General features: G+C 38.4%; 1 protein-coding gene across 3 annotated transcripts in view; it reads right to left on the bottom strand.

Annotated features, from left to right (window-relative positions):
• The window catches only part of LOC137295711 (E3 ubiquitin-protein ligase PDZRN3-like), a 425,331-nt gene that overhangs the window by 50,453 nt on the left and 349,936 nt on the right, over nucleotides 1–24,942 (bottom strand). For all 3 annotated transcript variants that reach the window (XM_067827228.1, XM_067827227.1, XM_067827229.1), the window contains one exon: nucleotides 9,601–9,739. In XM_067827228.1, the coding sequence (XP_067683329.1) occupies nucleotides 9,601–9,739 (139 nt within the window). The remainder of the gene's footprint in view (nucleotides 1–9,600; nucleotides 9,740–24,942) is intronic.

Raw genomic sequence — 24,942 nt, 5'->3', positions numbered from 1 at the left:
TGTTTGCATAATACTCTCAGGAAGTTCTCAGGCTCCTCCAAACCAACTTGACACGAGAGTAGTTCACTACTGGGGTGGGAGATTACTTCATAAATGGACTATTATACTTTACATTTATGTTCAAGTTTCAATTAGAGACTGGGAGATCCAAACTCTTGACCACAAGAGACTGAAACATTCTAAGAAACATTTCACTATCACTATGATCCTGATCACCATGGTAAAACCTTTCTGTGATTTTCTAATCCAGAATAGTAGGTTAAATTATTCATTTACATGGGGTTCGATTCTCCATGTCTTATTGACCATAAGTTTGATTTGACTGACATGCTGCTAAAGTCACAAGAATCCACTATCACTAACAGACATATGATCTAATTTTGCCTGCTTTTCATCAGTATGTATATATGAGTGTGTACGTACCTACACACATATACTGGTAAAAGGAATCTGGTATATTATGACATATTAACTATGATACCAAATGAAATTGGAGGTTTTTTCCTCAATTAACCATCTAAACACACCTAATTTTGAGGATAATGCTCGTAAAGGACATGACCATTACACTAAGGAAATAATGATAAAATACCCCTGCATTCTAGACCTGGAAGTTGCCACCACAAGTACACACTAACTCTCAGGACATCATCAAGGGCAATACTCATGAAAGACAAGACCCTTACACTAAGGTAAATGTGATAAAATGTAGTCCCTGTAGTCTAGTCCTGAAAGCTGCCACTACCAGAACACACCAACTTTCAGGATATCATACTGCCTGCACTTGCATCAAAGATGTTAATGATAACCTGATGTAGCCAACTCCAAGACATGCAGGAACTTTAAAAAACATTTGTCTATGTATACTACGGAAATAAGAATCATACTAAGGCTTTCCACACAACGTGAACAGGTGCCTGAAATTGTTACAATTTTTAAAACTTCCTCAACAGTTTGAGTTACACGTAGCCTTCAGAGCAAGTTTAAGACCTCCACTACCCTGTCGCCACATGTGTGAGACTGCATACCCCGACTCAAAGTATGTTGGAATCTGCATTACTTCCATTACTAGATCGCCAAGGTGACAGTGGACGCCAAACTCAGGCAAAATGTCCATTTCACAATGCAGGTTGACATTTTCAAGAATTTGACACTAATTTTTAACATGTGTTGTTTCTGCACTTGATTTTACCCGTGCATGAATGTGTTTCTGTACAGTGGTGCTCTTTTGTTGAACTTCTTCTCAATATGTGTATCAACACCAAATATTTAGGTAAATATACAACAGAAAATACATGATGTAACAGACATATTTATGTCTTTGTACTGCTAATTTTGGATGTATAACACTGTGGTGTTTTGCAGTAGGTTCTGACACTATTATCAAACAAGTAATGACTTTCTCACTGTAATAAAAAAGTTGTTCATCCATATATTGTTGCCCATCCTTATGGTCCAGCATCTAAAAAAATCCGAAAAAAAGATGGCCAAACAGATCAAATTAGGCAATTTTGTATTAAAAAACAGAGAAACAAACATATTGCATAAGAATACATGGCATGTCATGTTCAACAAAGATATGAAAGAAATCATATTTCCATAAATCCGAAAAATAGATGGCCAAACTCACTAATAGGTTTCCGTTTCTTGATATGCTGAAAAAAGCTTATGTTTTATTGGGCAAAATAATGTAAAGAATTTCATTATTGTGTGTTAGTGACTAAATAATTATTGACAGTTCTAAATATGTGGACATACAGCATGTACACATCTGCTGTCATATCAACACTTCATCAAGCCCATAAGTTATCAATTCTCAAAGAGATTTGAAGCTTATGTAGTATTTGTGTAAAAATCTCTTCTTGTCTGATCTCCTACCTCATATGAGCAGCATATGAAACTATTTTTCATCTTGAATGAGAATGATGTATTTCAAGATAACAAACCACAGCGACAATTCCATGTTTGTACAGATCCAATCTTGTTCAGATAATTCTCCTTTTGAAGTGTCATTATTTTAGTTGAATATTATGGGATTAATATTTGAGTTAAGTTATAACCCTATCATCATGAGAGAGTGTTATGCAATTACCTAATGATGTTACGTCATATGATCTATAGCTGTCATGCCCAGCCAATCAAATTATGCTCCCTCATCATGTGACAAGCCGCAGTTAGATAAAGTTGTGAGACAACTGAACAGGCCAATCAGAGGAGAGGGCTCCTCGGGCCAATCAAACAGGCTGGTTTTATTGGCTCTTGTAATGAAATAATGAAATGAAAATGGTGGTTTGGAGAAAAACTAGGAGCAAACTGACGTTGATTGTCGGAAAATGACAGCATGCCTGGACTGAAAGTTGATTTGTAACTCCGAGATTTGTTCATGTTTCTTCAAGAGCAGACATGTTTAATGCTTCTATGCATCAATTTGCAAGAGATACGGCTCCATTACTGTTTCAATTCAATACACAAGAAGCTCGCCTAAACGTCACTCCTAAACAACATGGAGGAGGTCACTGCAACTGTTTTATAAGGAGTAGTTGGATGATTCAGTGATCGTGTAAAAGAATTTAACTTATGATCAATGCCAGAGCCCTGTTACATTATGTCAATGTAGCACAAGCATACATCTGTGTTGGAGTTGAAGTTACGACCACCCAGCATTACGCCTCGTAGCAACGCTGCTAGTCTGTGAGCTGGTTGCGTTGCATTATGACACTAAAGCACTACTGCATTCATTAGTTGGTTGAACTTATGACAGTCGTAGCATCATGTCATTGCAACACTACGATAAATATTTTTGACATTAATTAGGTTGCACGGTAACATGATAGGAACAGTATTACTACATTCATACTGTCCATAACATCACTGTAGGTATCGTAAGTCTGACTGGTAAAGCATGATCTCATCTTAGTACTACTGCTATCATTTATCCATCATATGTCTTGTAATAAGGAATAAAATGGGGACAAAGATCAAGTAAATGTTTTGGAATGTACTGCTGATAAGGGAGTCATCAAGAATCATTAAATTTCGCCACACACATTAAGAAAAAAAGAAAAGAAAAAAGACAGCAATCCTCGTAAGTGACACTTTAAAATGCAAACATGGGTAACAGATTTTACTGCTTCACATTTCCCTGACTAAACAGCATTCAACAGAGCAAGGATCAATGATATTGCACGACAAATATACTTGACAAATACGCTAATGGAGTTATATATGCTGCAGGAAACGGCCAGCATGTGTGGATTCCAAATTACAATCCTACAGCAGAACTGGTTCCCGATCTCATTATAACAAGGAAGTTTACCAAAGTGTCACCCCAGAACTGAAGAGCAGGTGCCCCTTACTACACATTCATGGTTTACAACATTGGTACAAAATTAGAAAAATATACAAATACCAGAAACTGCCAGATGTTAACATTATTTTGCACTTCTACCATAATACCTTTTCCAAAATATGACATCATATTTACAATTTTAAATGAATTTTGTTTATTACCATAGTCTCCTCATATTGTTTCCATGTGATTATACTACATATGATTTGTAAAATTGTTGTAATGTATATCGTTTATGTATCTACAAAAAATTTATTTATCTGGTTTTCTGTATATGTTTAACTATTGTGTCTATATCTCTAGTGTATAGAATACATGGAAGTCTACGCAATATATATCTTACAATATCTATCTCATGACGAACACTATCTGAGTTTGATTATCACTAACAGTTATAACCAGCTCAAGTGGAAGGTTTCGTAAATTGTATTTCATGTCATTAGATTTTCAACAATTGGTTTAATGTGTCAACCATATACATTTCTTTCACCAGACCAGTCAGATTTGACATTATTCATCTAGTTTCATCGAATACCATTTCTATGTTGAGAAGAATGTGGTGGCATCACAAAGGGATGGTACCAGTAATTAAACACAGACTTGTGACATATAGTTACATTTTAAATAATTTACTTGCGGGCTGCATTAACAATTCTTCTCTGTCAAAGGTGTGAATAAATGGCCTAACTGACACCAGTAGTTGTGGAGCTGATTTACACATTTCCAGAGATGAGGGTCAAGAGTTGAAACTTCCAAGAACATGTGCCTACTTTCACTTTGTTCTAGGAACAGGGGACCTGAAGAAACAATGACACAGTTTAAAATTGCTTCCGCAATCTTCTTCAGATATGACATTTTCAGCATGAGAAGTGAGTTCCCTAGCAGTTGTTTCCACTCCGTTGTGTAAATCTATATAATTTTCTGTGGAATGAGGTATAAAAATATTTTCAAGCAAACTACTGGGAAAAACATCAAATTATTTTCTCTTTGCCCTTTGATTTGGTCTATTTTAAGTTTCAAAGACTAAATGACACAAAAGAAGAGTAACAATTGATTCGAACTTTCTCGTTTTGACGTTATTTGATTCTCAGAGGACGTTTTTCTTTTGTGAAACCTTAAAAGTTTAAAGACTGTGAAAGCACTGCAAGCAGTCGCAGGCTGTAGCTGAATCAATACAGCATTGTAAACTGAGGGGCTTCCCTTCCTGTCTTCAAATCTGAAGAGTGGCTAAATGTATCGGCAAAACATCTCTCTCCAATGGATTGGCAACTGAAACGTCACATAGAGGCTAAAACAAGAATCACGTTCCAAGCATCAGCATTCCGTTAGACGAAGGATCATCTTGTTTAATGGCCTCGATTAAAACAAGAAGCAAACCACACATAACAATCCACAAAACTGCTCTTCCTAAAGCTCTAGAATATCTTTCACCTAATCCTACTGCCAATGATTGGTGAAAAATTACAGATTTTGAACCAGCTCTGTGTGCTCTTGAGGGAGAAATGTTCATGATCTGGAAGAAATATTCTTTTCAAGGTTCATGTTCTTTTCCTCCGACTGAGCTGCGGTTATGGAAGCCTCAAATGCCAACACGTGACTGTACAGAATTAATCCGCAGTATCCCAAACCACCACAGCTATCAACATATAAATAGACCTCAAATATGATGGACTTGCAAGGCATGTGGTCCGCACATGAAAAAACTACCACACTGAATGTCCAGAAAAGCTAACAAAATGTGAAAAAGAATTTCTCCCCAATGGAAATGATGGCAATGTTATTATTCCGAGGAAGGAAGGTGGGTAGGGTGGAATTGTGGGTAGTATCATGTGACATCTGCTCAAATACCACTTTCCTACAACTAATATTGCTTCAACCTATCAGAGAATTTCATTCGCGCATCCTATCAGAAACATGACGCATGTCATAACACATATAATTTATTTCTTATGGTTTATACAAAACAGTGCAATCTATGATTGGAGAGTTCAAAACCGATATGACTTCAATCAAATACCCTTCCACCAAGAGTCTGACAAATTTCATATCGCACTGAAGTCAAATAGCCTTATCTAATAAAAAAAACATGCCAGATAATGCTGAGTGAGCATTGTTTTCATAACATCTGGCATCTCAATGGATGAAGGGATCTAGTTTATTTAGAGAACAATGCATCTGTGTTTGTGACCAACCACCGACTGTTTACTTTCCTCTCATTAGCTGAATGAAGCAAGAGACTTGTTCCATAATACAACAGTTGGTGGAACAGCTAGAAGCGTTCTTCTTCCATGTCACAGAAACTGATGCCCTTCGCATAGCAACGCTGATGAAATACTTCCCACTAATTTTCTACATTGATTCAAAAACTGTTTCCAGTTAAGTAATCACCAGTTATATGGATGTAGCTTATTGGGTTTTATTAGCTTGGTATTTCTGGGAGTTGAGTGAGACAGGAATCCCAGCAACTGGTTCAGCTAACACTTGGACTCTCGGTTCATGTCAGAATGGGTGTTTCAATACTGCTGATAAATGGAGGGATTAACTGATGCAACAGATCGGTGAAGAAATTGAAATGAGTAAATGAGAGTGAGTGAGTGAGCTGCACATTGAATAGTATTTAAGTGACATCATTTAAACTTCATGTTCACAGAAAGCTGGAGAAAATGATTGTTTCAGATATTTACCACTTTTAATGAAACCCACAAGTAATGTTGTCAAATCCAGAAACAAACTGGACTCGAACCCCTGGTGTGTTCAAGGGACACAATATATAACTGAACCAATCTTTTTCAGTAAAAAGTACGATGTGGTAAAGAGCACATTGTGTTCATGTGAATATTGAGTTCAAATTGTGCTGAGAGTATCACATTCAATGTGTAAACAGCTTTAGCATTTTTAATGTTATACCATGTTTCCTGTTGGTTCCATGAACTCGGTAGCAGAAAGGTGATAGAATTCGCTTCCGCCAGGTGCTCCATTCCTTGTATTTCAAAGAATAACCAACAGAGGATTGATTGTGTGGCTATATATAGCATAATCACCACAATTAAACTTCAAACAGCCAGAGCTGCAAGATATTTCTCAGTTTACATGCCAAATGTCCCATCCCCTCTGAGGCAAGGACTTTTCACCTTGAACAATGTAAACATCAGTAGAAGGGTTATGTAACACGTGTATTACAGGGCTAGGGGTGTGCCAGCTACCTAATGAACAGGACTGGGGGGTACAGGGAATGACGAAATGGTGGGGGAGAAAAGACGGTTGGGGAGGAGGGAGGACTACTAGAGAAATGGGAGGGATGGGCAAGGGATAAGATGGTTTGTAGAAAAAGGGGAGAAAAGGGAGGAAGAAGGTAGGGAAGGATGGAAGACTATGGTAAAGAATGGGAGGATTGGGGTGGGGACAAGATGGAATGGAAATAACAAGGGGAGGGGAAAATCTGGTAGGTAACAGGGGTGGGGGAGTGTACAAGTGGGGAGAAGAAGGGGATGAAAGGAGAGAGAACTACAGCAGGTAATGGGGGGATGGTAGAAGGCACAAGATGGTTCAGAGAAGAGGAAGGTGAATAACAGAGAAGGTAGGCACTGAGGGCTACAGAAAGGAGGGGCAGTTTGGAGGAATATCATTTGGGGAAAGGACTAAACGCAAGGTAATGGGCACAGAAAAGTAGAATGGATAGATAAATGAATGTGAAAGGTTGAAGGCTGGCAAGGAAATGACAGCTGGTTGGATCAGGGAATATGTGGAACAAAGTTGCCGAAAGGCTGGCTAGGGAAAGGAAGGTTGGGTGGATTAATAGTAAATGGGGTATTAGACATAGAGAGGGCAGGATGGCATGGAAATCACAGCCATGATTAGATCTTACAGGACAAGTGATTGAACGATCTTAATCCAAGTTAAACATGGGAAGAGGCACATGATCAGGGTATGATTATGAGAGGGTGGACACTGGCCCAAGGATCATAAATTTACAGTGTGTAGGGATTGGTGTCAGGTAAGGCTGACCTTACAACTGATCAAGTTTCCCCACAAACACCACCTATATCTCCAGTGTCCATCATTCTTGAAGTCTAACAACATGAAACAGAAACAGTTTTCTCAAATACACTCTAACCAGTCAGTTGTACAGGGTAAGATAGTAGGGTTCAAGCAGCAAGGGGCAGCCTGGCAGACCTGATTGGTGTATATTGTTGTGTAACTCTCCAGTTCTGCACTCACCAGGGGGCAGCACCAGATCTATGCACTAATAGACCCCATGCTGTACTGTGATGTAACGGTAAGCAGGAACCCCTAGGCAAACCCTCATTGCTGTCTAATCAGGAGTCCACTGATAAATGGGATCTTGATGACCACCGTGAACAACAATTAATGACAATCCCCAAAGAAAAATAATCATATTACTAACCCATTTCAATATTTCAAGTTTGTGATAAACTTATCCACTTACAATGTAGTTATGACAACAGCCCCTTGTGAACAAGTCTCACTGTATGGACAATTTGACAGTTGTTGATTTTCCCTGTCCAAAAGTGCTTTCATACCATTTCACCAGCAAACTAATGTTATCACCTTATACTACTTGTTGACACGTAAGTACACCTAAAACTATTACTGACTTAATAGGGATTAATCACAAAACACAGAGATAAACTTCATCCTTACTAAAATATAAAAATAAAATCAATCAGCGAGATTCACACTGACATGGCAGTGTGAGAAACAGTTATTTTTGGCTGCTTAGGCCGGTTTGTTTGAAAAGTAGTTTTCAGTCGGTACTGACATGGTATCGAAAAGGATGAGACTTCACTTTAAACCTAGAGTGCCTTATACACAGCTTGGATAGCACACTGCACAAGGAGATGACCATGACAACAAAACCACACTAATCCACTGACCAGTGTACACTCTGAATATGCTTTTGATTGTGCGTTAATTTTCATAAATATGCAAACAACGATACAATAATAATTGAAGAGGAGACAATTACAGTTCTGGACACAGCTACCACAGTGTTCCTAGCTATGAGATCGCGAGGGAGATGTTCCGTGTACAAATTGATCCAGCTGACCATCCCCGACATGGACACTCCGAGCGAGCGGCCATTAACCCCTTACTGTCCACATGATTGCACACTGACTCCTGTTACTCTTGTAAAAATGTTTGTTTAGTGAGGTGCTTATTTGGAGAGGCATCATTAACATTTGTCACCTAGTAGAATAGAGTTGGTTGTGGCTGAGTTTCCCAGTAATTACAATTAGTGTGATGTCCTGAATCAGTTCGCAGAGCCCCAGACAACATTCCTGTGTTCGATAATGTCCACCAGCTTATTGTATTTTGTCAACAATAGTTCCTGACTGGCAATAAATCTCCACCAACCATTCCTGTAATTGCTCTATCAACTTGTCTGTTGCAATAGAGAAATGTAACACAATACAGAGAAAATGGTTGAAGTCAGTTAAGAAGCAACAGAAAATATTTATTGCACATTCAGTGAATATAAAACAAAAAAATGATTTGGTAATTTGTTTTGACGTTTTCTACAGCGGTAATTTGTTTTGTGAGACAAGAATGATAGACTACATAAAAAAAATGAATATCCTTAAATACCAAGCTATATCTCCCTCATCACTACAATGTACCTATTTGTATTGGTGGTGTATAATGTGCCCCGCCCCAAATTAAATGTAACGACATTCAATACTGAATGTTTGATCCGACGATTAAATGATCAATATACAGAACATTCTTTAGCTCCAAGATCATATACAAGCCGAAGACTAATCAGCTGCTGATGAGCTGTCTAACCATTGTATCAACCCCTCTCGCGTTAGCTAAGACGTGCGGTTATCAAACATTTCACCAGCGCTGGGATAACATGATCCTATCGGCCATTTTTTCCCACCAGTTGATCAAACATCTTGTATCCTAAGTCTGATCCTCGTCATCGGGGTTTCGGATGGGCTGGGATGGAAATGAAAGCTTTCCTAATCATGGACATTCTCTATTAATAATGTATTGGATTTCTAAGGGGGATCAAGAAAGGCTTGTGGAATCTCTGATTGAACCATGGCTCTTTCAGCAGTTGTTATGGCTGGGAGTGAAGGAGTGGAGAGTTCCACTTCCATCATGCTGAGGACAAATCCAGCTAAAGCTTCATCAAACCGGGTCCTTCCATGAATCACGTCCTTGTCCGTGAATCATGAAATTTTAATCAAAGGGATGATGGGAGATGGTGGAAAGTGTGTACAAACCTCGTATTCCATTTCGTAGGGCCGGTCATCAAAGTAGGGATCATCAAAGTCCAAATTGTGTGACATCTCGATGTCCGTTAATCCCATTTCAGCACTAGGTGAGAAGGCAACAGGTCTCCGTGATGACGGTTGATATAAACTGCAACACGAAAAGACATGTTTGTTACTAGCAGCCATGCCATGATCACTTGCCACCCCTCTGCTAATTATACTGACTTTCAATGCTAACATGTAATTTTTTGTAACCCTGATTAAAAAGGCGGGTGAAATAGTGGAATATTATTCACCAAGCTGCAACCAGCTCTTCAACACAAAGAATGCAATCAGATGAAGACGGAGATACCATTGAGAGCTGTCAAACTATGCAACGAGCCGATATGAGAATATTGATGTGGAATTGGGGAGCACAGGCGTGCAAGTCAGGGATCAAGCTTTGGAATACCACTTCAATATTTCACTATTTCGGGCCACTCAATTTATCAATGTGGCTGGCGAGCTACCCACCCTGATGAGTTGGGCTTTAGGAACATCCAATTACCAATGGCCACACTCACAGATTTAGCTAGTATCCCTGTCACTTCTCTACAGATATCAAGTCCTGTTTCAGTTGATCTATGCATGGCAAAATTATATTGCACAAGGATTTGCCCCCAGGTCACCCATTCTCTAGAGGGAGCACTCTGAGAAATTCATATTGCTAAGATTGTACCATCACGGTGTTTCATTAAAACGATGCCTCTATCCCATTCCAATAAAACCTTAACTCACGTTCGCTTTCACGCCTTGGTGAATAACATTGTTTTTTTCCATTCAGCCAAGCAACAGGCCTAAAAGCCCTTGTCAGAGAAGTGACATCATGCTTCCCTAATACAGTTGTCCATAGGCTTGATATGCTCTTAGTCTCTAATAACGACCCTGCAGTCACAGATTGCCAGTTTATTCCCCAGTCGAGTATAAAACAGTCAGCTCAACCACTGACAAAACATATCCTCTCATGAACTTGCAGAACTGTTGTCAAATTAACTCAACTCATATTTTAATAGCTTAACATCGAACACAACCAGCTTGAAAGTCAACAGGGAATATGACCCTGGAATGGTGGAGGGAACTTATATACACATTTCGGCAACAAAATCATACTTATGTTCACAATTTCCATGTCGTCCAAGACAGGAAGTGATGTAGCTTCTGACAAATGGTGCCCCGGAGGCCTCCATGGTCATCAAGCAGGGTGATCTAATTGAGCATGACACAAACATTTCCATAATTTTCCATCTGAATCGATCACTTGAGATTGGAAGCAACTTATGTCTACTGGAAGAACAACTTGTTAATATGCTGCAGTGTGATTTATCCAAGTGGGAGACGAGCTAAACTGTCTGTGAGTAATCTTTATGAAAGAAGCTGCACACTTATTGCAGGAGCCTTTTCAGCACTGATAGTTTCCTCTCCTCGGAGTATCATTAAACACCCAGTTTTTTTAGCCAATAAATATTTTTGTGTATTCCCTGATGTCCTTTCTCCTAATGTACAGAATTTCCTTAACATGTCCGATCTCTGAATCACCACAGCCATGTTAAATCAAATTTAAAATATTTGTAAAATTGGGGTGGGGGTGGGGGTGGGGGTGGGGGTGGGGGTGGGGGTGTGTTTTTCAAACTGAAACATCAATTTTAAAAGTATCATGAGACATTTTTTTTCTGCTACATGCAACTTTCAGACATGTTACACCATGTCTAACACAATTTAGGTCTATATAAAATTCATTAAAAGCTATTTTCCACAAAACTATTCCCACCACTATTCTTACGCATTTGCTTTTATCAAATTATTTCTGTTAATTTCTTTATGCAACACTTCCAAACCATCCAGACACATCCCCAGACGAATAACATAGTTTCTTTCAGCACTATGACTATAAAAACATTCTGCTTTTTTCATCATTCTGTGGAGCTCGTGCCATCCTATAAAGCTCAATCTGTCATTTGTCAGTCAAAACAAAACTTGTCAATACCAACAAACATCACCAGACATTCAAAACATAATAGTCTATACGGTGCTGTCTTAGGCTTAACCAAATATACTGTAATTGTATTCCGATAAAGAACAAGAAGAATTTACAGTAAACCTACCTACACCATGTCACCACCTACACACAGCTTAAAAGATGAAATTATCAATGCTTACGCTGAATATCAAGGAAAGATGAAATATCTCTATGGAAATTTGAGCAGTACGTATTAACACAACTCGAAACTAGCAACTCTTCATGAAAAATGTTAACCTGACTATCATTCCATTGATCAATCTACCTTTGAAAGCAATAATTCCAGCATACCATTTGTTTCTATGTCCATGTCACAGCGGTTGGCTGATACAAGATAATTTTATCCATACGATTTTGAGGTCAGAGATGTCAGTGATCGGATTCTTAGAAGATTTACGGTACACATGGATCATTTGTGTTACTGTGGCATCCGGATAAAGGTGTGACATTTGAAACAACCCCCTTGCACCTTTTCCAGGGCGCCCGACTCTCTCGAGTCAGAAATCTCTAATCGAATCCAGAATTATTCCTCCTTTCTTAACTGTTGGAAGACTATCTTTCAAACAAACATTTCATCTATTGTACCTCGGTAGATTTCACTTTCACACATTCCAAAACAATACATTTTGCATCATATCCGTGGAGAATCTCTGATGCGGGTCATGTGACAGGTGTTTCAAGTAAACATTTCTACCCGATGGCAAGGGGAGATAAGTCATGCTGGGAATATAACAAAATATTTACCCAATACCACTGACACTAGACAAAAGGAGCCATAAATATTTAGCAAAGTGGATTACTAGGTGGGCAGGGCACTGGGACCTCGCAGTGGTGTAGCTTTAAACAGTTTGTCAAAGAAAAGATTTCGAGAGACTGGGTATTATGTAATCTTCACAATGTTAAATATAACACATCTGTTTAACACTGAAACACAGGCATGTATATGTAACATTTTGGATAAACTTTCATCAAAGACAAACTTCAAAGTTTGAATAAAAAATTTGTTAAACAAACTGTGGAAGCTGATCATATTTTCCAAAAAACATTTTCCAAAGGCCATGTGTCCCATCCCTGTGTTTTATGTAATGTAAATTCTGTACATGCACTGCCCTGACATGAACTCCTCGCATTGTGTTTAGGGCTGACGGCATGTGAGCAGCCGGGTCTGATGTTGATCAGGTCATCAAGGCACCACTGGTAAAAACAAAATGGCAAGAACAAAGGCAAGCACCCATCACCCAAGTCCTTCCACTCAGGAAATGGAAATGCAACTCCATGTGTTGCAAGGAGTTTGTGCTCCTCAAGTCATAAGTAATACTAGTCTGCACCTGGATGAGCTCCTTACACTGACAAAAAGATTGCCACCTTTTGTTTATAGCATTCTCAGATTTCCTCGAGCTACCTCCAAAATTTCTCACTCTCATAACTGTCTGGTTGGATTTCGAACAGAGATAATAAAATCTCCACATCCTTGTTAGAAATACACCCGCTATTATCAATCATTCCTTGTCATTTTGCTATTTAACTTCTGACAGCAAAGAACAAAATGACAGCAGAACACAATAATTACAATGTCCAAAACATCACACCATTCACCATGTGAAAGTTGGAACCAATTTCACCGCTCCAACCAATTTAAAATCTCAATATAGCTTACTGTTATGCCATCACCCTATGAATCAAGCCCATCATATTACATAATGCAGTTTAGAAAAAAAATGACAGATCTTTTAAAGAGTGAGAAGGAAAACCTCCTCAACTTCTACTCAATTCAGATACTCCTATAATCAAAATGATTTATTTCCAGATCACTCATTCCAAAAATCTCCACAGAATACCCATAAACATTATCTCGGTTCCATGGATAACCAATTCCTCATCTGTTCAGCCCTCCACAGCTGTACTTAAGTGGTATACACCATTGAATAGCTGAGGGTTGGCTTTGTGCATATGCAACATGCCAAGGATACAGGACTGAATGCTCCAAGCCATCCTTCCCATGTAGAGACAAGGATCTACACTGGATTCTGAGAGGGACCAACTGCATGACATTCATCCAGTACATGAAAATAGCTTTTATGTTCTAAGCTCTCTTATAAGAATCTTTACTGAAACATCACACAGATATGAGGATTTACACTGGATTCTGAGAGGGACTAACTGCATGAAATTCATCAAGTATATGGTAGTTCTCAAGAAAATAGCTTTTATGTTTTAAGCTCTCTTTATGTAAGAATCCTTCACCAAAACATGCATCATAACATAATGAAGCTGAAATTATTATTGAACATCCTGTAAAATGCCAATCAACAGAACAGATATATGATTTTTTCCAAGAAGTAGGCGCATGGTTTAAGCTTTCTCATCAGTATTGTGTGTAACGTATGTCATATTTGGGATTTCACTTTCTTAGTAAAGTACAAATTCTAGTACTTTTTTTCGGTTGAGTCCCATCCGGGATTCGAACCCGCACCCTCAGAGTCAGGCACCTAATCGCCAGCACACAAAGTCAGCCGCCTAGCCCACTCAGCCACCGCGACTTCCACTTCCCGCGGCTGAGCGGGCTAGGCGGCTGACTTTGTGTGCTGGCGATTAGGTGCCTGACTCTGAGGGTGCGGGTTCGAATCCCGGATGGGACTCAACCGAAAAAAAGTACTAGAATTTGTACTTTACTAAGAAAGTGAAATCCCAAATATGACATATGTTGCATTTGACCACTTTCTAAATGGCATCGTGTAATCACAGTATTGTGTGTGTTGTTTAAAGCACCCCTCTGCAACATTTCAGCTGCATGTGTTTTTTAGGCACTGAAATAGACAATGACAATATCAATAGCATCAACTTTGGAAAAACAGTCATAGACAATGTAAGAAAAGTTCTGCATAGTGATAAATATTTAACTCTCACAACCACATATACATTTGTTCTTATCTCATAGCCTGAAATAAGAACAGCATGAAGACCTTGACATTTTAATCTTTAAGATTGGACTGAAGAAGATGTAGCATATCTTGTTTCATTATCAGAACGTTAAAAGGATGTAACCTTTCAGCCACATCAGCAACTATCACATTCATTTTACATGTATCTGATGATTACAGCCATGACAGCAAGACAAACTGCCAGGGTCATGTTCAGCGTTATTTTTTCAAATTCTATAACCAAAGTCTACACAATTAATAATAAACATGTAAGAAGTAGAAAACATAAACAACAGCAGTGTAGTGATGTTCTGCCATATGCTCTGCCATACTAGATCTTGTCATGAGCGAAGGTTGTACAAGAGAAGGCAGTAGGTGGAATCCTAGTCGTGTGTATTAACTGCACTCCAATTACAGCTTCCATGGCATCATGCTAGCACAGGCAGCTTCAGGCAAAAACTTGGGAGTTGGAGAAATTACTCACGCTGCGATCTCCTCGTTATGAGATGTCATTGATAGCAGACTCAATTGTGAAGACTCGCACAAATGGTACATTCTAGTCATTCGCAGATTTCCCGATTATAACTCTTTTCATTGTGTTATTTCGCTAATTCAGCAATTCTAATGACAAATTCTTGTGATTATTACCTTCTAGAATCTGAAAAGATTCATCAAGTCAAATAAAATGGAACTTGATTTCGTTGGTTAACAGGACTTAACCTACTTACTCCAAAGGTGAAAAAGGTGAGATGACAATTAATTGAGACCATCAGACCTACGAAGCTGCATGCTTTAAAAATAAATATTTCAAAATAATTTATGAGTGGAACTTGCCCTATGACCAGCCTGTACAATTGTTCAAATACCTTCAGTAAAATTCCAAAGCAATCTTTCAAGAGATGTTCCTTGAGGTCACAGGGCACAAGTATCGAGTTTGATGTGCTGTCGGAGGCCTGATTACTAAATAATCTGTATCCAGCAAGTCCGGCCCCGATTGACCCTTTCTGACAGTTTTTTAAGCATCATCAAAGGAGCAATCCCAACCTTAACTGAAAGCCTTTTGTTGAGATACTCATGCGGCCATATTTCTCTTTCTGCTGACATTGTACATGAAGTCCGTCTCAATGTAATCCCAAAACAGTCTGAGGCTGACTGAAAATGACTTTTAGTCATGAAAGCTAGTCCTAACGCAGAGACAGTGATGAACAGCTATTTCAAGATGTCCTTTTACGGGATACGACCATGCGAGATGGCATACAGTGCATCTTTAAGTCCCCAACAGTTAGCAACAGCTACAGGGTATTACAGGCAATCGCTCGTTGCCACGTACTATCAACCATCCTGCGGTCGTTCTGTGCTGAATGCATTTCATGCCCAGAGATGCAGAGTAACATTGCCTGATGAGACGGAACACTGTCATTCATCAGAGTAAACTTAGACATTTTATTACAGAAATAGAGCATGTTCAAAACACTGTATCTTGCGTGTAACAGCCCCCAGTAATACTTAAGGTCTGTTGCTTTGTTCTTGGTATGAGGATGAGTGCATCAACAAGAGTTGAGTCTCATCAAGCATACATGCTGTGAGTACAGTTATCTGATTCAATTGTAACACTATTTCACAACTGCAAACTTCTGTTAATCAAATACAGCATCTGTTATTAGAGGAAACTCTTAATCAATCTCAATCTTTAGTAACTAAGTACTTTGACAGTCAGTTAGATGTCATTTGTAAAATGTTACAAAAACCTAGCCTTACATAACTGAAAATTTTGCCAACTTCAAAATTATAGCGATGTGTGGTTAGTAAAGAACAGTCCTTACTTGAGTCTTGAAATATGAGAATCTGTAAGTTAACAATGATTATAGACCATGAACTTCCAGGCATATTAATATCAATAAAAGATATTCCAGATCATGGAACAAACATCATCTTAATAACTTCTTGATGTCCGCAATACTATCCACACATTGTAGAATAAAGCAAGCATCAACTACCTCTACTGCCAATGGAATGAAACAGATCTATCTTTAACTATTATTAGACCTGCACAGTACTGGACAATCATCACAAAATCCAAGTTATTGTAATAGGATGTACAACGCATGACTAAGTCATGCCTAAGATGAAAACAACAGATGGGTATAAAGCTAAACAGTTTCAAGCTTCCTGACTCATTCAAAATTTTTCAAGCACATATCTTTGTACACCTGTCTCAGATGGGATTTTAATGATGCACATGTACAATGTGTGAAATGAACGATTACAGACCTGGCAGACTTCATTGTGATGGCCACAGGTACCTTCTTGTAACTTAAAAAGGATGGAAATTGTGGCTATCAGAGCTAAAACAGCAACTGTACTAAACAGATTTGGAGTGCTACAAGGTCGACCACTCAGCCTTGTCTTCTCTAAGTTACCTACAGAAGCATAGCTCCAGCCTATCATTTTCATATTATCGCTGTTTTCTATTATGAAATCTGTCAAAATGATCAATGTGAAAAGGCTGACCCTGGTGGGAAGAAAGTTAACCAGAGCATTTGAAATGTTTTTGTTGCCAATCTGGCATGTTTGAAAGGAAAGATCCCAGCATGGTTGACAGGAACAAAGAACAATTGGTTAGTTACCTGCTGGATTGTCACAAAGGATATTCCACAAAAGCCTTCTTAGTTTTAGAACGTAACAGGTGAAACATGCATCAGTGTTCATCACGTCTTTCATTTTTATGACACATGGCCAGCAGGAACCCCTGAAACACTAACAATCAGATATCTGCTTTTTTTAGTGGAAAGGATTATTTAACGAATTGCAGTGTGTGTGTGCGTGTGTGCGTGCGTGCACGCGTGTTTGTTTGTATGTGTGTAGAACAGAAGATTTGATTCATTTTGATAGCATGTCATAAAATGCCCAATCACCTGTTGTTTTCATATGTTTGATAAAAATTAAAATGAGATGGAGGAATAAAATTGTTGAAATTTCATTTTCTTGAATGGACTATCATTCTGTCTAATTCATGCTGCATTTTGGTTTATTGCGTCTGTTCATTGTTTAATTTCACACTGAGTAACATTCAAACCAGAAAGCCCTGGTCTACAAAGGATCAATTCTGAATAAATACACAATACCTATGAATGAGACCATGTGATAATCCAGTAGTCAACAGCAATCTTGATGAGATGGATCAGAAGATCACATTAGTTGCCTCTTAGAACAAACATGGGTTGTTTCTTCACAGGAGTGTATGTGTAGGTTTAGGAAAGAGTCCAGCTGTCATGAACGCTTTCTTCTCAAAATGACATAAATTGCAATAAGCATCCTCTTGATCTTACATACTGCGTTCCTAACTGCATTACTGTACTATTTATATTGAGAAATGCATTCCCAATTCAACAATATACTGAATGACACATGATAAACCAGCCTTCAACTTTGATCACAATGACACTGCTACAGGCACATGAATTCCACCTGCAACCAATTCCTTACAGTTACAGTACCATGTAGAAAGCCGTTAGCATATCTGCAGGAATTCCAACTTGCTTCTCACTTCCTCTCTGATGCATTATGGGAGTGAATTATGAGTATTTTATCCAACAACACCATTTTGATGAGCACCATGTGTCTAACGAGAAATGACGAGCAATACATCTTTGTGATATGGGTTGCAGATTTTTCATATTGAAAGGGATGTCCTCTTACCTTACTGCAATTTGACAGTTCTAACAACACCCAATTTTATCTACATTCTAAATTAATATTTTAACTATTCTTTAACCTCTGGTATCTGCTTATCAGAAGAAATTTCTTTTGAATGACTTCTCCATTGACATCACCTCAAAAGGCTGGAGAACTTTTCACAAAATATTTAGAACCTTGAACAACCCTGACCACCCAGAACTCTTTTTATTTTTGTTTCACAGTTTCCTATCGCCACAATCAACAGTCATCCTGCACAAAGAAACATTCAAATAGCAACTCTACCACCCACAACTACAAATCCTTGCAACATGTTCTTGTCAAAATTGTGCATCACCAACAAGAAGAGGATTTTCTCAAGTGTGAAATTAGGATTCAAAGGATGCATAAAAGGAGCACCAATGGAGAGTAATTAGGCCCCTGTGGCTGCATTCAATACCCAGTCTCCCCAGGTAGGAAAATGTCTGTCTACAAACAACCCTACTTGTCCAAATCATTTGATCAAGGCTGACTGTTGTGTATATAACAGTTGAGACCACAAATGGCGAAGACAAAGTATTTCTTTCTCTATCAAATCACCAACTTCAGTTGCAACTACTTTTCATCACGTTATAATGACATTTCCTCCTCTTTTCCCCAAGAACCCTTCCAATAGTCTAAAGACCATGTGAAATTATGAGAGATTCCTTGTTTGGCGACACTGCCGATGACGGAGAAAGATCAGTCCTCTGCGTCCTCTTGCTGATCAATAGCTACTGTTGCATTTGCAACAAAAAATCCAATTTTCGACTCAATTCCTCCATTCTGCAAAGATCGGCAGGGATTAATGTTAAGGCCCGATTCAAACAGTGTTATTTGACATGAAAGGATTGTGGGAAATGAAAAGTGATTGTGAAGCAATGTAAGGGGCCCCAGGTAGCTCTTGGGCACCTTACTTCAAACACTCACCAAATAACCTGCAACTTCCAAATTGGAAAGCCATGCACTTTAATTCCCATAATGCACACCAAGTTTGAATTCCACCCGAGCGGGGTAATAGCAGAATATTGGGAATCCTTCAATATCCCTCATTTCTCATTGCGACGTCTAGATGCCAATACATTTTGGTCCTAATCATAAGGACTCCTGAATCCATTTCTAACTCGCTTCTTCTCAGCAAACGCTTCATTGAATTTTGGTTCAGATTAATCAGACAGATTTTCCAAAGAGAAAACTTAAATGGCATCAGTTAATACTGGTAATTTAAAACGAACTTAATGGCATTGACAATTCACTATAATTGGGCTAATTATCTTTCCACGTTGAAATATGCTTAAATATTAATGTTATACTATTGTGTCATGTCCAGGAAATAAGTTCACTGATATAAATATTGATGCGCATGATCCTTCAGTGATTCCTTATGAGGTTAATGTATAGCACAGTGGTTAGGTTGTTTGCTTGTCATGCAGATGACTTCGTTTAATTCACAATGTGGGCACAGTCAGTGAAGTGGTTGTCACATATTACTGCTGAAAACTGACCACAACACTGTAAAAAGAAACATTAAACAAAATATACACTAGAGAGATTGATACTGACTGAGGGCCAACACCAAGAAGAGATTTAACCTGTTGTCACCATTTACAGATTAGAACTCAAACACAAATGAACACCTGACCTGATCACATCCTTCAGACATCCCTAAAAAGAACATTTCAAATTGTAAAACAGTCAGCCAAAATTTGGTCACATTTTCTAATTTCAATGTTTTTTTTGGTTTGTACTTATAATCCAAGCAAAACAATGCCTATAACAGACATAACACAATCTACCAAACATATTCCAACCATCATAAAAGCAACAAGATTGCTACCCTCTAACTAATTTATCTCCCAAGGAAGGGACTCAGGAGAAATAACCCTGAAGGACAGTTTATCGATTCAGAAATATTGTCACAAATACTCCCAAAAAAGTATCCCTTTATAAATGAAGCCTGTTTGCCTAACAACTCAAAATTGACATGCTATTTTCTTATCAACATAGCAGGAAAAATATTCATTTTTGGAATGCTTTCATTTAGTGGTGTGGTATGATTTCATAGGAAGGTAAATGTTGCTTCTGTCTAGGAAAACCTCTTGGTATAATTCATTCCCTTTCACTGTGGGAAGCTTGAATAAAAAGTTAACACCACTATATGAGAGCTGGAAAGTGCCCTAACATCACAACCAATAACTCTGCCCATAAATAATGGGAAAATATGGGGAAATTTTCCCGTTCATGTCCTTTGACATAAACTTCTCAGATGTTTCAAACTTTGATTTTTTTTTATGAAGTAGTAGTAGTTGTTGGACAAGAAGAATATCAATATATGTAACACTAGTGGTTTTCACCTTCAAAATGGTACACACTTTCATATTTTAAAGCCATATCAGTTAGGGAGTGAGTGAGTGAGTTTGTATGTAACAATCCATTGTGACACACCTATTTGGTGCAAGTAATGCAGGACTGAAAAAACCTGAATGGTAACGAATCAATTCTAGCGGTCTCTTTGAATAGAAAAAATCTTTCTGGCCAGGTGTCAGAAGAGAATTTTTTTCAGGTCTTAAAGCAGATAATGCTGTCAAGCAAGGGTATTTCACTGATGGTGGAAACATAGAAGAACAGAGACCATTCTTTTATTTTTAGACTGCATGTTGTCCATGTTCCTCTAAGCCAACTCTAACGATGGAAGCAGTTCATCTGAGAGATGGCCAAATGCCATGGAGTGATGGATGACACCAAAGATCTGTTCCTCTCTCATGGCCTCTCACAAGTTCAACAGCGCTAAATCAACCAGGAAATCACCTTTTAATTAATCAGCATTTCTCCTCTTGCCATCTCCATGCAAGGAGAAAAAACAGCCAAAAAAATATCATTTGAAAAATGGCAAATTTGCATCCACTGGAACCATAAATTATCATTCAGATTGAATTAATTGTCAAATAATTTGCAGAGATTTCATAATTGTGGTGCTAATTTAGATCAATTAGTTTCACAGTTTTCCAAGTTAATCAGTTCTCATAAATAAGCGATCTGCAGTTTTTGTATATTTTTCTAAGTACTACGTGTTTGTCCATCAATGGGTACAAATGTGAAGCTTACTCAAAAACCTTTAGAAAAAGATCTGATTTCACTTCTTTAAAACATGGTGCATCCCTATCCCTAAGGCCAAAGGTAGCTCCATCATGTGACTCAATGGGATCTGCATCTGTGCTGCTTCTGACTGAGGGGATAGTGTGGGTTTTGAGCTGTGACGGCAGGTGCTGCCTGATTCCTCCACCAGATGGCTCTGCCAACACCCATATATCAGACAACGACAGCAAATGCTCATCACACTCATCTTTGACACACTTCGACAAAACTGAACATGTTCAAGCATAACACTCTTGTGCAGTACAAAATACATCTGACTGACTCCAAAAATTCTTTTCCAAAAACATTCAGCTTTTTGCTTGAAAGAGTGGAAAACAGGATTTTCTTTTGCATGGCCACACCAGATTGTTTTTCTTACTCGGTGCATTGGAAATGAATACCAATGACCTTGACATTCAGGTCACAGTAATGGAGAAAGCAGCCTTAACTTCACATCATTAGAAGAACAAGATATGAGGCAAATAATGAAATTATTTCTAAAACACATGAACAACAGAAATAAACTCACTGAAACGACATTACCATGGAAACCTATTCAAGTGAGATAGTTGTGTTATGGTATGTCAATCGTGTCATTCTTAGATATATGCTCTTCATCTCAGAATGGTCAAGAACAGTCAGAATCAATTCTTCTGCCAATATTTCTACAATATCGTCACATTAACGTCTTCCCGAGCTAGCACTGGCTGATGTCCTTGTCAGACAGACTTAACTCCCCCTAATCCTTCAGTAATTCAAGACGGTCGCCATAGAGATCAACATGTCTGTGGAACTGAAAGATTTACATTTAATGGTCATTGAAGATGTACTAAGTATAAGCGGAAATTGGATTGTAAAAAGATGGACAATTATTCCGTGAACATTGTTTTCTTAAGGTCGTAACTGCCATGAACGTTTATCACAGTCTAAAGTACCCTATTATTTTCCTATTCAGTTGTAATACAGCAAAATAAAAGGATAATGATTGTGTACCTTTGACGAGAATCAAATAGAATGAATCACAATCCATTTCTGATACGGGCTATCTGCAGCTAGGAACTCATAGTCCAAAAACATGAATAACCTTGATTCACATACAGCGGACGTTATGACATTCAACTTTACCAAGCAGTGCACTTGTGTTCATGAAGTCTTTGTGAAACTTTCTCTGTAATTAAACATGAAAATGCATAAACTGTAATATTGTAGAAATAACCCGATTTGGTGATTGCCTCTTCTGCACCTGTCTGCCTTCTCCCATAATGCATCTGGCTTCCTACCCCCCTTCCGCGGTATGTCGCGTGCCTGTATGTACTTTCCTCCTATTAACAGCTATTAGTGAAGTCTGTGGATCTATTTGAAGTTGCACAGTTTATGGCCCAAGTTTCAGCATTTATGTTTCAGCTCCGATCCCCTCGTTTCCATCTCATCAAAATCTGTGCCAGTAATTATAAATCTCTCGCCATCCTATGGCGTTAATGGCTATGGCACCCGACTTGTTCAACAGCCTTCCCTTCTCATTCAAGCCGGGATCGTCACACTTAATTCTTTTATAATTTTTACAACTTAGCAATAACATTGATGTCAAATTGATCATAGACAAAGAAAATGTTTTGATTAATCAATATCTTCTAAAAATAGAAAAAAAATTGACATGATGTAGAGCAGAACATATTAATGAAAAGATATCCAAAACACTCTTTGCCCGTCCAGGAAATAATAGCATACAGGCATCTCAAGATTTGAATTTCTCTAACAGTCATAACATGATAGAACTGGTGATTTTCTTCAGCTTAAATGACAAATATGGGACTTTCCCGATCTACTAAGACCAAACAACAGACTTTATGTTTTCAAATGCCCCACTTGACCTGTATAGAAGTAGAGAGCTCCAACCCAGAAATAGTCCATTGTAATTATAGAGCCTGCCTATAGCCTGTACTGAAAATAACAGCACAACATCTCAACCAGTTAAGCTCAGGTACCACTTTTATGTTCCGGAGATAAAACATCAAAGCAAGATCTGTCTCCAGTGACCTGAAGGGTTTATCACTGGGGCTGGCTGGGCTGAAGGAACAGGGAAGTGTCTTACCATAAAGAACAGTGCATGTTAGGGGCTGGACACGTTTTCAGTTGTGTCAAGGGGTCTTGACCTTGAGGTTGAAGGTCACACATATGTACAACCCTCATAATCCACAACTTCAGTACAGGGTATTGGGCCAGTTCCTAGCAACGATATTCCAGCTATATGACCTCAAGATAGGTCCAACTAGAGATTGATATCATGAGCAACAGTTCACACCATCAGATCACCAGATCACAGTATGAAGCAATTATCGGAGTTCATCTACCTAATTCATCTGCTTGGCTCTTCAAATCAACAAAGGATGCTGAGAAACAAACCTCACTACAGGAGTATCTAATCTCAAGCTTTACTGGAGCCATGTCTTGTCATGTTTTGAAAACCGCTACCATCATTTATATTTTACCATACCCATTAACAAAATTTGACTAAGCTGTATGCTTCATCAGGAAAACATTTTACGCAAACACTTTGAAAGTTTTTGAACTTGGGAGTATGGTACTTAAAATATCAATTGTTTTGTCTGCTTCAGTATTGAAAACAACTTCATTATGTCAGTAAGTATTGGGAAAAAATCTTTCTTTCTGGATATTCACAAAGTAATCTAACCAATGTGATGTTGATGAGAACACTTGAGATTACCAGGCAACGCCTAAAAGTGCTTCAGTAGTGCATGATGGGAAGGCAGCAGGATTGTGGGTAATCTCTCAGCTCACCTGTTGTGTTCGTTATCATTTACACCTAACAAGCAGATAGGTCATTGCTAAATGTCCCCAACTTTAAAAAATCTGCACCTAGTGTTTCCTAGATAAATGTGCTATCATGATCCGATGGGTTTAAACCACCTACATAAATTGTTTTTATTTGCCCTTTTTGACAAACCTGCTGAAGAGTAGCTGAGAGTTACTTTGAAGTCTTGATTATCACATTAAAAACACTCATATTTCATAACTTTATCAAGTTGTGATTTCCGTGGCTCGCTTCCACTTTTTAGTACATTGAGTGTGTCGCAGATAAAAGACAGAGGATGAATCTATTTTTTTCAATAAGCACGATGGAAAGCTTCAAGTCATAAAATAAACAATTATGAGTCTTGCGCCATATGATTCACCTAACTGGGTTTGCATAACGCTGTTTCTGAAGTTTTATGAAACAGGGAGAGATTCGGTGGAGTTTAAAGCACCCATGGCCCTCACATCACATCTGCTCTGCAATGACTAAGCTAGGCTCATTCTGGATTGAATTTTTCAAGACTGGTGTAATTTTCAGCTCAAATGTCATGACACAGGATTCCGCTGGTCACCAGACATGGAAATACCCTTCCAAATAAAGTATGTTTGGTGTAAATGTCAATAAACTAAGTCATCAAATCAGTGCATTTTTATCAAATTGACCCCAGGAGTACATAGTCTGTGATGTAAAGCAAATAGCATCCATACCAT

Source organism: Haliotis asinina, chromosome 9 (assembly GCF_037392515.1).
Source record: "Haliotis asinina isolate JCU_RB_2024 chromosome 9, JCU_Hal_asi_v2, whole genome shotgun sequence".
Classification (NCBI taxonomy): Eukaryota; Metazoa; Mollusca; class Gastropoda; order Lepetellida; family Haliotidae; genus Haliotis; species Haliotis asinina.
This window is presented reverse-complemented; position numbering and strand designations above follow the sequence as displayed.